General features: G+C 48.1%; 1 protein-coding gene across 1 annotated transcript in view; it reads left to right on the top strand.

Moving 5' to 3' along the window:
* The window catches only part of TENM4 (teneurin transmembrane protein 4), a 376,128-nt gene that overhangs the window by 319,225 nt on the left and 42,673 nt on the right, over positions 1-14,230 (top strand). Inside the window, exons 22-23 of the mRNA XM_059411810.1 lie at positions 6,706-6,938; positions 11,432-11,586. Of these exons, the coding sequence (XP_059267793.1) occupies positions 6,706-6,938; positions 11,432-11,586 (388 nt within the window). The remainder of the gene's footprint in view (positions 1-6,705; positions 6,939-11,431; positions 11,587-14,230) is intronic.

The raw sequence follows: 14,230 nt of genomic DNA, 5'->3' as shown, positions 1-14,230 counted from the left end.
TGACCTTGAAAAAAAAAAATCACTTCATCTTTCTGAGCTTTTGTTTCTGCCTGGAGGTTAACAGAGTCTCTCTCAGAGGCGGTTTTATGGGTTACAGAGGATATCTGTAAAGAATCCAGCATTGAGCTGGGCACAGAGGCACGGGGGGAGCTGCAGGCCTGGTTGTTATTATTATTATATTTATAGGTATTACTATCATCATAACCATTATATAATGATAATGGTGTCTCCATCTTGCCCAAAAAGGAATTCAGTCCTTTTCTAACCAGAGACACACTTCTTTAGAGTAAATTAAATAGAAGTTGAGAATAAAGGGGAAAAGGAGGAAACACATCTGTGATTGTATGTCAGACTACACCCTGTACTTCCTGGCAGCTAGAGTAAACAGGGAAACGTAATTATTCTCATGGTTTGCATTATCAGAAATGGGAAAATACGCTCACTTCTCAGAGAGGGTATATTTTTTCCTGGTTCTACAAGCTAAAAGAATTTTGAGGGAGCTTCGTATGGAAGAGACTGAACTGTGAATCGATGCACAGCCCCAAGTTGGGTCTTAGAGCAAACACAGAAGTACATTTCATACAAAGATCTGGGGTGAAGACCTAGTATTTCACATGACAGCCTTCAGGCAGTGGTGGTCCCTGGCTGGATACAGGGGATGAAGCCAGGCAGAATCAGGCGGCCAGGGATCCTGCCCAGCTTTGTGGCGCCCTCATCAAGGGCCTCTGGGTTGGAAGCCCAGCGTTTCCAGTTTCCAGACGCATCTTCTCTAAACCATGAGACTTGTGGTTTTGGTGCCCTTTTGTTTCTGACGTTGAGTGATCTTTCGATACATCCGTGGCATGATTTCAAAGTCAGCTTCCTGCCTTCCCTCAATTCGTAGCTTTCTCAGGAGCCAAAAACTACTTCTGAAGTAAACCAAAGTGGAAGGAATAAAGGAATTTCTTTCTGCCTTCTCCAGTTTTCTACAGAAATTCTGGAGTGAAAAGACCCAGGTCCCAGCTCTGATTTTAACCAGCACTTGGATAGTGGTAAATCCCTTCCTCTCTCCAGGCCTTTCTTGTCCCCGTTCGTTAATGTCAGAAGTGGATTAAAAATTCTAAAATTTTGTCCTCTCTGTCCTTGAGCATTTTCTGTCCCAGCTGTTCCCAGGAGTGGCAGTCTTGTGGGTGTTCCCAGGGGCAGTCTTGTCCCCCTCTGTTCAGCCTCATGCCAGTCCACCACACAGGGCATGATCAGTCCAGGGACCCCGTGGGCATCTTCCCTCGGTAGACCCCCTCAGGGAACGAGGATCCTCATTTCCTCCTAGATCTCCTCACCCGGGTCTCGGAGGAATGCCTGAAGCCTGTTGCTCAGAAGCACATTTGAACTCAGGTCTCCGTCATCCCAGCTGCACATATTAAGCGAACTCCAGTAGAGAGCCCTGTACGGCCCCAGAAAATAGGCAGGGAGGGACAATACTAAGTCTTGGCTTTTCCAGTATGCACTAACAGAATAATCTGAAGGTTTCTCCAGGTGGCAAGCTGCCATTTATTGGGCATTTTTATGGAACAGGCACTGTGCTCAGAGATTTATATTCTTTGTGTGTGTATATATATATATTCTTTATACAGTGTTGTCCTCAAAGTAGCCCTTTGAAGTACTTGTGATTATCCCCATTTCTCAGATGAGGAAACTAAGGCTCAGAGTAATGAAGTGATTTGCCTAAGGTCAGCTACCGTTTGAACCCCTGTCTTTGTGGCTCTTCCCACTTGGTTCTAAGAACCAGTAAATCAGGTTCTGCCAGGTTCTGCCAGATGTAGTCAAAGGATGCTCATTTGTAGACATTACTCTGAGCCAAAGAGGGAACTCTCACTGAGGAGCAGGGACTGGAAAGCCTCTGGTCCCTGGACTCCCAGCTCCCAGCAGGAAGTTCCCCCACAGTATCCAGAAAGAGGGCATAGTGAGGCTTGATTTCAGCTCATGAACTTCGGGGATGACACCCAGGGAGTCTCCAGGAGTGTGCATAGCTTCCAGAGGCCCCACGTTCATGTTTACAGAGGTAGAAAAGAATGTGGGTCCCTCGGTGGACTCTGCAAACAGAGCCGTGACTGTCCCCTGTGCACAGCCCGGCTCAAGAGACCAGGAATCAGAGCCGAATCCGACACGGTCCCTGCTGCAGAGCTGAGCCTGGGGCTGCGTCTCACGCAGGGATGGTTTGTAGAGTAGATGGTTTGTAGCCGAAAGCTGTGCTACTCGCAGAGCAGACAGGCAACCCCGGCATCTCCGAAGACTTGTTAGAAATACGGGTGCTCAGGCCACACCCCAGAACTGTTGAACTGGAATCTGTATTTAATATCATCTCCGGGTGAATCATTTGCCCCTTAATGTTTGAAGATCCCTGTTGTCAGACCTCAGTTTCCAAATCAGAGTCACCTGGAGAGATCCTAAAGGTAGAGGTGCCCAGGACCTTCAGTGTCAGGGAGGCTTTTCTTCTTCTTTTTCTTTTTCTTTTGTCTTTAAGCTTTCCTTGTGAATCTGATGTGCAGCCATGTTTGAGCACCATCACCTTAAACTCCTTAGCATTCGTATTTCCTCTGTACACTCCCAGGGAGGCACGTAGTCAGTCATTCACTCGCTGATTCATAAATTCAGTAGACCTTTCTGGAACACTTACTCTGCAGCAGCCCAGAGCTAAGCAGCAGGGACTCGAAGCTGGTCCCTGCTCTTAAAGAGTTCAAGATGTCATTGAGGAGGCAAACTAAACGGAAGTGTCTTGAGGTGCCACAGTACTTACAGTAATCTGCTGAGGGCCTAGGGGCACCAGGAAGGACGTGGCCAGTTATCCAGTGGAGGAAAGCAGGGCTGGGAATTCAGGGATGGCGTTACAGATGAGATAGATGAGATGATGCTGGAGCTGGCTCTCAGCACACAGTCAGGTGCTCCCTGGTGGGGAAGGGCAGGGCACTTTGTAGGCCCTGAGAGGCAGTGTGGGCAAATAGGAAGAACACGGCCTTTAGGTCAAGAGGATTGGACTGGAAACCCATCCTGCCGCTCATCAGTCTCTGGCCCTGGTCAAGTCCCTTCACCTCTGGTAGCCTCAATTTTCTGAAATATATATATATATATATATATTTTTTAAAGATTTTATTTATTTATTTGACAGACAGGTCACAAGTAGGCAGAGAGGCAGGCAGAGAGAGAGGAAGGGAAGCAGGCTCCCTGCTGAGCAGAGAGCCTGACTCGGGGCTTGATCCCAGGACCCTGGGATCATGACCTGGGCTGAAGGCAGAGGCTTAACCCACTGAGCCACCCAGGTGCCCCTGAAATATATATATTTTTAAAAAACAACAAACCCCTGCCTTACACAGTAGTTGTGCAGAGGGTCAGGTTATGTGTATAAAGCACTGGGCTGGTGTCTGGAACAGAACAAGCCCCCAGAGGTGGTAGCAGATGCTTTCTAACAGCGACAGTCATCTCTGCAAGCTCTGCCCCCACTGAATGGGGGTCCTGCCCCCGGCAGAGGTCCGGCTGCTGCTCCCTGGGCAGGTAGCACAAGGAAACAGGACCCTGAAGACTGTCCAAGAGATCTACCAACCAGAAAGGGCCGTTGAGATGTATCCTTTCATTTGATACTGATGACAAGCCTGTGGGCCAGGTAGAGCAGGACCTTCATCGGCTGACTTACAATTTGAGTGATGTAGGTGACTTGCTCAAATGAGAACCCACATCTTCTAGCATTCTTTCTCTACACTTCCCAGACCACCAGACTGCAAATATGTCCTTGGGCACAAAAGCTGGGCCACAGCTCTTTCAGACTCTCTGGGACAGGCCTGCCAGTGCCACCTCCTTCTGGAATTCACTGAGCTGGGAAACTGAACATGAGGGACACACGTCCCTGGGTCGCTGCAAGGAGACGTGAGCCAGAAACCCCGGGGGTGAACCTCAGAGGACAGGGCCGCCACCCTAATCCCTCCAGGACACATTTTCTGTCAAGGTGGATGGCACAGTTTGTCCTGGGTGATGCACAAAGAAATGAAACTATCCCCCCGCCGCCTTACAGCTGTCGTCAGGAAAGCAGATCCAGGCTGCCCAGACCGAGGCTGCCCCACGTCGCAAATTGGGCTCTAAGGTGGCTGCGGTTTTGTTTAGCCAGAATCCGCGTCATCTGGGGAGATTACCTCTGTGCTGCGTTGTGGGCAGTCTCAGGGGGCATTTCAAGACAAACAGGACATCTCTGCTGTTATCAGTTTCCCCCAAAAGAGAAGTAAAAGAAACACCAAGTAATTTGAATGAAAATAAATAAGTTCAAAATGGAGATGCCGTCCATTTAAAGCAAGTTGCTGGTATACCTTGGAAGACACCAAGCTGAACATGGGGAATACAAAACCGAATCAACTCCCGTCTCTTCCCTTCAAGTGCTGGCTGTCCGATTTGGGAGGCAGCCTCATGAATAAATAGCGACAGCATTATGTGAAGTGTCCTGTTACGCAGTTCGGAGCAGATACGAATTTCCACACACAGGGGTCAGAGAAGGTTTTGCCAGAAAAGGCACCATTGAGCTGACACCTGAAGAATGGGTAGAAGTTCAGCAGGCTGAAGAGGGAAGGGGGACAGAACATTCCACAGAGCGGGGATGACAGGTGCAGAGAGGTGTGGAGGTGTGGGGGAGACAAGGTGATACAGTCCAGGGCGTCTTCTGGGAGGAGGCTGGGGAGGTAATGCAGCGGCTGCATGCAAAGGGCCCTGTGTGTTGCTTGGCTGGGGAGTCTGAACTTGGCCTAGAAGCCATGGGGCGTCCTGGAAGGGAGGGTGTTGGCACTGGAGTGATGTGACAGTGTTTGGGTTAGAACAAGGAAGAATGGCCTGGGGAGGACCCAGGCTGCAGGCAAAGAGACCTTCCTATTATTTGAGAAGGATGAGGTGAGGGGACAGTCACGTTAGGTCTAGAGAGGAAGGACAGTTGCAGAAAGTCATGTCACCTTAGTCTAATTCAAGGAGAGACAATAAAGGGAGCATATGTTGGGTCTGGGAATCTGGCCCTGTTGAGAATCTGCCAGTCCCCAAGACAACGCCCAAAGCAAGGGATGGTTGTGAAGACAGCCAGTCAGGGCCAGATTAAGACCTTCGTAGACCCTGACGCTGAAATGATGATGATGCCCCCCTCCCCCCGTCTTCATGTGTGATTCAAAAACCACCAATCTATAAAATAAAATCTTGTTTTTCAAAAGGAGCCAAAACCAATAAGTCTGATAAAACATAAAATCACTTCCTTCTAGACTTTTCTGATTCTCGTACTTGCATCCTAAAGGTTTGTACTGTGCCCCTGCTTTGCTGGGGCTCTAGGCACTGCTCAGTCCACCCTCTGAGTCCCCAGCACAGTTTGCATTCCACCATCCAGTGAAAATGGCCAGTGCCAGGCCATCCAACCTGAACAGAGGGAGAGTCCCTTGAATCAGAAGACTTTCCGAAGACTTGGAAGCAGTAACCAGTATTAAGATGCAGCTTGAGGCCCCAGGAATGACGAAGCCATGCACAGAAACGGAAAACCAGCTTTCCAGGACTTAGGAGTCCAGCTTCAGTCTGGCCTAGACTTGGAAGAAATTATAAAGCAGTACCATGTGATAGGACAACCCCGGTTTAATTAGGGAGTTCTCTCCAACTGTGAAAAAAAAAAAAAAACATAATGACTAGGAACCAGAAGAACAGTTAAGATTATTGAGTATCTATGATGTGCCATGCACTATGCTAAATATTCTTAACCTATGATTTTATAAGATTTTCTCAGTACACCAACAAGGTAGCTGTTCGTACCCCATTGTGCAGATGAAGAAAACTTGAGGCTCAGAAGGCCAGCTACCTTGCCTAGGTTTCAGAACCTGGAAATGACAGAGCCAGATTTGGAACCCAGACTGATTTGATTCCAGAACTTGTGCTTTTCTCCTGCCTTGTGCTCAGGGCCAGTGCCTTGTCTCTGCCATCCTCCATATGGTTGTGGTCTGCCTCTGCTTCCCTCTGTTGGCAGCGCCTTGTCTTTAGGACTTCCAGAAACAGAACCATCACCAGAACTACTGCCTTGTTTTATTAATTTTTCCTTGGGTGTTGCTGCAAATTACAAACTCAAACTGCAATTCCTTGTATCTAATCACAGAAGGGAGACTCCTGAGCTTCAGATGAGTGTAAGGTAGGCCTGAGTAATATAAGACTGTGTTGCCCCTGACTGAGCTTCAGAGCTGGCCAGTTCTGACTGGCCTGAGTCAGTTGGGTCTTGAGGCCGATGGGGTAGGGCTGCTTACAGACTCAGGGAAGAAGGGCTTGTGTTTTGAACTCTTGGAGTGTGGTGTTTTGTTTTGTTTTGTTTTGTTTTGTTTTGTTTTGTTTTGTTTTGTTTTTTAGAGGCAAGCCCTCTAGTGTTTCTGGCTTGGCTTTACAGGCCACCCACCATCAGCCTCCCTGATAATCCTTTTAAGAAAACACGAGTTGAGCCCCTCTTACGGACAGGGCGCTGGTTGGGCATTGCGGTCATTGGCAAGAGCTTTTTTGTATTAACAGTTAGGTAAGATGGGTAGTGAAGCCAACCACGGGGGTCAGAAAAATTGCAGAACCCTCACCCAAAAGAGGGACGTCATCCCCAGGTGACTTTTTGCTTGGATTCAAGTTATACCTCTGTGGTCCCCTGATGGGGAGAAAGAAAGTGCTCACCAACTGTGTGTCCTTATCTCGCAGTCACAGCCCAGCACATAAATACTACTTGACCACGGACCCCATGAGCGGGGCTGTCTTCCTCTCGGATACCAACAGCCGGCGGGTCTTTAAGATCAAGTCCACTGTGGTGGTGAAGGACCTCGTCAAGAACTCCGAAGTGGTTGCGGGGACAGGTGACCAGTGCCTCCCCTTCGATGACACTCGCTGCGGGGATGGTGGCAAGGCCACCGAAGCCACACTTACCAACCCCAGAGGTAAGACCTTGCCTTTTAAACACAATCAGTGACATTGATGGGGGCCCTGCTCATTAACTTCTCAGGAGTGAGGAGTCCAGCTGCCCACTCGGGCTTAGAATTGGAAAAAAATTATAAATCAGCCCCATGTGAGAGCAAAATTCACGCTTCATACCCACTCCATTTTCAAAAGAAATACATGTTTGTCCTTGCGAAAGCATTTTGGAAAATACCAGGAAGCCTACAGAGAAAACTTAGAATTGTCACAATTATACCTGTCAGAAACATTCCGGGTGACATTTCCTGTCTTTCCTTCTAGCCTTTCTTCTGCGTGCTGGTATGCATGTGTTTGTGAGCTCACCAAAATCAGACAAAACTGAGGTCACATTAAACAAACTATTTTAATAACCTGGTTTTTTCCCCTCACTGATACATCACGAACATTTCTCCATGCTATTAGTCTTCTCTGTCCTCATTTTCTGAGGCCATACAGCATTCCATCAAATGGATGTCCCGTCCTTCACTCATCAGTCCCCTGCTGTTGGACATCTATGCTCTCTCTCGTGTTATTGTTTTATCAGAACATTGCAGCGCATCATCTCTGTAGGCGCTCACGTGCCGTGGGAAGGGTTAACTGCAGGCTTTAGCTTTGAGTCCTCAGAAAGTCTTTCACAATTACAGTTTTTCATTCGCTTATTCAGCAAGTGTTCACTGAGTGTGCAGTGTACTATGGATGCATAGATAAGTTCAGTGGAGCAGAAGTAAGACTCGAACGTGCACCACTGAGGTGGGAGAGAGGAAGAGGAGCTTCTCCCTGAGAAGCAAGGAGACCTCTGCGAGGGACTCTGAATTCTTTTTTTTTTTTTTTTTTCCAGATTTTATTTTTTTTAATTGCCAGAGAGACAGAGTATAGGCAGGCAGAGTGGCAGGCAGAGGCAGAGCGAGAAGCAGGCTCCCTGCAGAGCGAATAGCCAAACGTGAGACTCGATCCTAGGACCCTGAGATCATGACCTGAGCTGAAGGCAGCCATTTAACCAACTGAGCCACCCAGGCATCCCAGGACTCCAAATTCTGTGCCTAGAATACAGGGAAGGCTTTTTAGGGGAGAAGCTGTCATTATCAACCTTCATCGACAAAGCATCCGCTGTGTGCAGCCATAAAGATGATCACCCGTAGTATCTAATCCTCAGCGTCCCCATTAATAAAATAGGGACATTAATACCATGTGTGTCCACCTCCTAGGATTGTTCTGAGGGTCAAAATGAATATATTTCATATGATACCCCACAAAAACGTCACAGGTGATAGTATAAGTAAATAGTGCCAGATTTCAGGGCCTCTCCTGGACCCAGCTATGCCCCTAGTGAATGAAATTAATGTCTGTGAAAGCGGTTGGTAAAATACAGTTGGCATATGCACTTTCCAGTCCAAGCCCTAGACCCTAGTGAAATCAGGCAGTTCTGTATTCAGATCCAGTCCCTGTCACCTCATAGCCTTGTGGGTTGGGGTGAGTTGCTTATCCTGTCTGAACCACAGTTTCCTCGTCTATGAAACAGGAATGTACTACCGCACATAGTACAGATTAAATCTGATCAGGAGTGAAAACGCTTAGTTCAGTGGTTCTGGGCACCTGAGAAACATCTCATAAAGAGTGACTTCTATTACAGTTGTGCTATTATATTACATTATATTACCACGCCATATCATGTATGATCTCATCACATCTCCAACATACCGGGACTGGTCAGGTGGTAACTGTGGGGTAGGTACTGGGACTTCGGTGGTCCCAGTCACGATTTCCAAACCCTGAGCAGTGGCCTACAGTGGAAAGAAAACCTGGCCGGTACTTAGGGATCCTGCATCACGATTTAGTCTTGCCGCTCCCTGGCCTCTGACCTCCTGCTCTGGGCCTCATTTTTCTCATTGGCAAATGAGCAGAATGGGCTCCATGGATCCCCAAGACCACGTTCAGTGACAGCATTCTATTCTCTTAGATTTAAATGTGTTTTTTTCTGCAAAGGTTATTCTCTCCAGGTCTTTCTTGGTTGCCCGCCCCACACACGTGTGTTCTGTACACACAGATGGACACACACGGAGGCATGCATGTAGGCACCCAGATGGAACGGCAGTGAAATTGCCCAAAAGTCTGTAATTAACCCAGAGAGAAATGGCAGGGGTGCCATGGTATGCAGACACTTCACAGCAGGGAGGGGAAGAGATGCCCACCTATTTAGCACAACAAAAGGAGAAAAATCTGAAGTAATTAATCAGGGGCAGATCACTTCTGTTAGCCTGTGCAGTCAACTTTGTAAACAAGCAACCTGATTGTTCACAGAGCACTCATCCGTCCCAGCAGATGGAAGAGAAAGACAGAGCATAGCCAGGCAGACAAGAAAACTCCTGTCCGGAACTTACAGAATGCAATTAATTTACACTCTAGGCAGGGACAGAAGAAAGGCGTCCCTGCTTGAAGGCTGCCTTGTCCTCCGTGTGAAATTGCCCTCCGCCCTGAGCAGCCTAACGAGGGGGTGGATAGAACTATGGCTCCGGGAACACTTCATCACACAGAGGCCCTGGGGTGTCTGAAACCACCCAGTCCTGGACCCGTGGACCCCGAGAGCAAGGGCCTCCACAGAGCACTGGTCAAGTTCTCAGCATTCTCAGTCACTGTTACTGAGGACTGTTACAAGTCAGCTGTTACTGTCCCCGTTTTGTTGATGAGGAAGCTGGACTCGGTGAAGTGACATGGCCAAGGTCCTACAACTGGAAAGTTCTCTCTTGCAAGAGCATCTCTCTCCGGGAAGCTTTTCCCACCCCTTCTTTCATTTCAGTGCCCAGAGAAGCCTAAACAGAACACAACTGACAGGAATCTCCTTTACTTCATCATGTCATTCCCTGGGGCACTCCGCAGGGCCCTATGCCAGGCACTGACTCATTCCTGCCCTCCACACATAATTCTCTAGGCTCCCTGTGTGTGTAGGGGGGATGCATCTCATCTGTCTCCCAGCCCCAGCACCCCTGAGCAGCTCTCAGTTTGGTAGGGCCATGTCTAACTCTTGGAGTGGAAATCAGGATCACCCACGATAAAACATATCTTGGGGGGCACGTGGGTGGCTCAGTGGGTTAAGCCTCTGCCTTCGGCTCAGGTCATGATCTCAGGGTTCCGAGATCGAGTCCCGTATCGGGCTCTCTGCTCGGCAGGGAGCCTGCTTCCTCCTATCTCTCTCTCTGCTTGCCTCTCTGCCTGCTTGTGATTTCTGTCAAATAAATAAAATCTTAAAAAAAAAAAAAAAAAAACATATCTTGGTCCCAGTCCCAGCCACCCCGAGAATTAGTATTTCCAGGAGTGAAGCCAAGCAAGTATGTGCTGGGAAAAATAAAAAACTTCTGATGATGCTGATATATATCACTGATTAAGAAGCATGGATTTGGGCGCCTGGGTGGCTCAGTGGTTAAGCCACTGCTTTCGGCTCAGGTCATGATCTCAGGGTCCTGGGATCGAGTCCCGCATCGGGCTCTCTGCTCGGCAGGGAGCCTGCTTCCTCCTCTCTCTCTCTGCCTGCCTCTCTGCCTACTTGTGATTTCTCTCTGTCAAATAAATAAATAAAATCTTTAAAAAAAAAAAAAAAGAAGCATGGATTTATCAGAGTGATTCTCCAGCTTTGTTTTACCTCATTATCACCTGAGGTGCTTGTCAAAGTACAAGCAGATATTCAGGCTCCGCCTGAGGTTTTCTGAACCAGCTCCCTGTGGGGTACATAATAGAAAATGTCCAGGTGATTCTCACACATATCCAGGAGTGAGAAATACAAATTTAGAACAATCCCTTCATTGAAGAGCTGAGAATACAAATGCAGAGACATCCAGTGACTTGCCCAAGGTCACACAGCTGGTCATGGAGAAAATGAATGGTGAATTCAGATTGCTCTCATCCATGTGCCTTTTTTTAGACATTTATCTCACCCGTACTCACTATACATATCCAAAGGTTTCATGCTTAGGCTCTATACATCTATAATAATTGGTAAAAATAAAATCAGAATCAAAAAAACAAGAGGGATGATTATCTTGTGAGAAAAGAAAAATTGTTACCAAAAAGGGGATTTGATTATTATAATTACAAGCCTTCATAAGTAGGTTAACTTAAGGAATTCAGTTTTGACTTTGAAGAAGGTTCTCCTTACTGCTACCTCTGATGCTTGACAAATCCCCAGAAGCAGGCGTCGAGTTTTGGCAGCTAGCTAAGCTGCTAGGTAAAAGTCTCCAGAGGCAGTAAGGTGGACAGACCTGAGCCCTGGAGAATCAGAAGACTCAAGTTCTAATCCCTGCTCTGAACAAGTTCCCCTAGCCCCTGGGCCTCTGTCTTTAGGCCTTTGGAAGGGGAATGAATCCCATGGAGAGGATGTCATCAAATCACAGAGGGGAGGTTCTCCATCAGCCTGGAAGGCTTCCTGAGCATGTAGGTTTTTACCACCTCTTACACTGAATTCCCTTTTTCGGTTTCTTTTTCCCAGGCATCACAGTGGACAAGTCTGGGTTGATTTACTTTGTGGATGGTACCATGATCAGACGCATTGATCAGAATGGGGTCATCTCCACCCTACTGGGCTCCAATGATCTCACCTCGGCCCGGCCCCTCAGCTGTGACTCTGTCATGGATATTTCTCAGGTAAGGAGAAAGCTTCGCCTGCTAGAGCCCTAGGGTTGGACGCTCATCCTCTCGTCTGATACCCAGCCCTCCACCGGCCCCCCGTCTTTTTACCACACTAATGCTTTAAGAGTACACTCCTGGGGACAGGAGGAAAGAGTACACTCTTGGTGTTGGGCCTGGGAAGACCACTAAGGACACAGAGATGAGTAGGGCATAGCTTGGTGCTCTAGGAGTTCACCTTCAGGTGACGGGTGGGTGACAGAGGGACCTCAGAGGACAGTGAAGAAATCTGCCTTAGGAAGTTTCAAGGGCAACAGGGATTCATGTGGTATGAATTTAAATCCATAGCTGCCTGTGAATTCCCTCTGTGGAAGCACTTATAGTACAGTACAGTGCCTGGACATTGTCTTTTCTCTTCCTATACTGGAATTCCTATACAGAAATTCTGTTCATCTTTTCCTCTGCTGTAACCAGAGTGCTTGGTTTGTACAGGGTAAGAGTATAACCAGGATTTGGTGACTTACTGATTGAATCCTACCTTTGCCACTCATGAGCTGAGTAACTTTAGACAAGTTCCTAAAGTCCTTTGACCCAATGAGCCACCCAGGCACCCGTCCTGAAGTCCTTTGAACCTCTCTTTTTATATCTTTAAAATGGAAATCATTGACTTCAGCCTGGCAGGATGGCTTGGAGAAAACATGAGCATAAAGGGCTCTAGCATCGCTTGGCTTTTCCAAGGCGGTCAATAAACAGAAGTCCTAGTGCCCACTTTCACAAAGGAAGTGCAGTTTATGCACGATCTTGAAAGTGAAATAGGGGTAGCTGCTTGGCAAGGAAGAACAGAGGCATCTCATACAAAGGGAACAGCATGTGCAAAGGCACTAAGATATGAATGGGCCTGGAACGGTCAAGGACCATTGGAAGGTTGAATGCCTGAGCCTAGGGTTCTTAGGATAACAAAGCAGGAGTTGAAACTGGAAGCATGATTTGGGGCCAGTTAGGGAAGGACTTTCCCGTACCATGCCAGAGAGTTTAGACCTTAGCAGGGAAACGCTGGGAACCCAGGGTAGACCCAGTGACTGACTGTTCAGCGTGTCCTTAGTTTGTCCCACAATGTCTTGGCAAGGAAAGTGCCCTTTACTGCTAGATCCTTTGGCAGGGCCTGCCCGGAGCTGAAACAGTGAACATCCTTCTTGCCAACATTAGAAAAACCAAGGGAAAAAGGAAGGCAGGAGTTACATTAAATTGCAGACTGGTGTCAGCAGGAACCTCACTTAGCTTTTTAAACCCCCTGCACAGAGGCCCTGTTCCACAGACTGCTGACCTGCTCCCCATGCTCTGCAGGCCACAGAGGTGGGGAGGCCTGATCGGTCATGCCTGCCTGCCTATTAGTGGCATGCGTCATGGAGCACCGTCCCCAGGGCTCCCCAGCTGTCGCTGGCCATCCCAGCACGTGCCTCACACCCCTTTCCGTTGCTGGTGTGGTTTTCCTCTGCACCAGCTAATGTGATTGTTATGCTCCTGGATGGAATCTGTTTTCTGCCACTCGTCTCCCCAGTTTGGCCTGCTTCCCCTTGCTGGCTCGAGAATTTCCCTCTCTGGGCCCGTGAGCAAGCTTGAATTACCCGTCAGGAAGCTGCCACAGCCTGAGGATGTGCACGCGAGTATTTTCAATTCTCAACATGGGCCCTGCACCAGCCATCTCAGGCGCTGACCGTGTTCAGTCCACATGCTGGAAAGCTGTTTAACTTTAGTTAGAGGCACTGCCAAGCAGCCAGATCCAAGGCTTGGAGGACAACAGGCAGAGAGTGGAATGGGAAAAACCCACACTCAGCTTTGGAAATCCGGGACCACAGTCCTCTTGCCTCTGGTCCTCGCTACCCTCATCTGAAGCGAAGCATGGAATTCTCAGACTTTCCAGACACGGGCTGATTTTTTTTTTTTTTTTTGAAGATTTTATTTATTTATTTATTCAACAGACCAAGATCACAAGTAGGCAGAGAGGCAGGCAGAGAAAGAGGGGGAAACAGGTTCCCTGCTCAGCAGAGAGCCCAATGTGGGGCTCGATCCCAGGACCCTGAGATCATGACCTGAGCCGAAGGCAGAGGCTTAACCCACTGAGCCACCCAGGCACCCCATGGGTTCATATTTTTATATGCACATGTGGGTGGGGTACTGGCTTTCATTCTGAGAGTTCTTTTGTACAAATACTCCAGGTTTTTCACTGGCCCCCAGGAGTGGGGTGATAAGCCAGAGAGCCAGGAACACAGCTCAGAGGCAAGAGTCCAAAGCAGCAGACCAAGGAACTCAGCTGCCCTGGGAGGAGATGAAGAAACTCAAGGGAGGCATAGAGTAGAGAAGGAACAGAAAATGTTGCAACCCTGTCGAAAGAGGGACTTTATTCCTAGCTCAGCAGGCTACAGAGTATGACTCTGTACAGAGGGTCCAAAATGATTTCTTGAGAACTTAGCGTGTGCCAGGCACTGTTAGAAATGGGAATACAGGATGAATGTGACTTCACTTTTCTTACTTAGCTGTCACACACAATAAATCCCAAGGGGTTTGTCTACCCCATTTTACAGATAAGGAAACTGAGGCTTGGTGGGTTAAAAAAAATGCAGTTATACATACAGAGCCTAATGCTAGTTTCTATCAGGAGTGT

Source organism: Mustela nigripes, chromosome 1 (genome assembly GCF_022355385.1).
Source record: "Mustela nigripes isolate SB6536 chromosome 1, MUSNIG.SB6536, whole genome shotgun sequence".
NCBI lineage: Eukaryota > Metazoa > Chordata > Mammalia > Carnivora > Mustelidae > Mustela > Mustela nigripes.
Note: the sequence above shows the minus strand (reverse complement) of the source record. Positions and strands in the feature narration are given on the sequence as shown.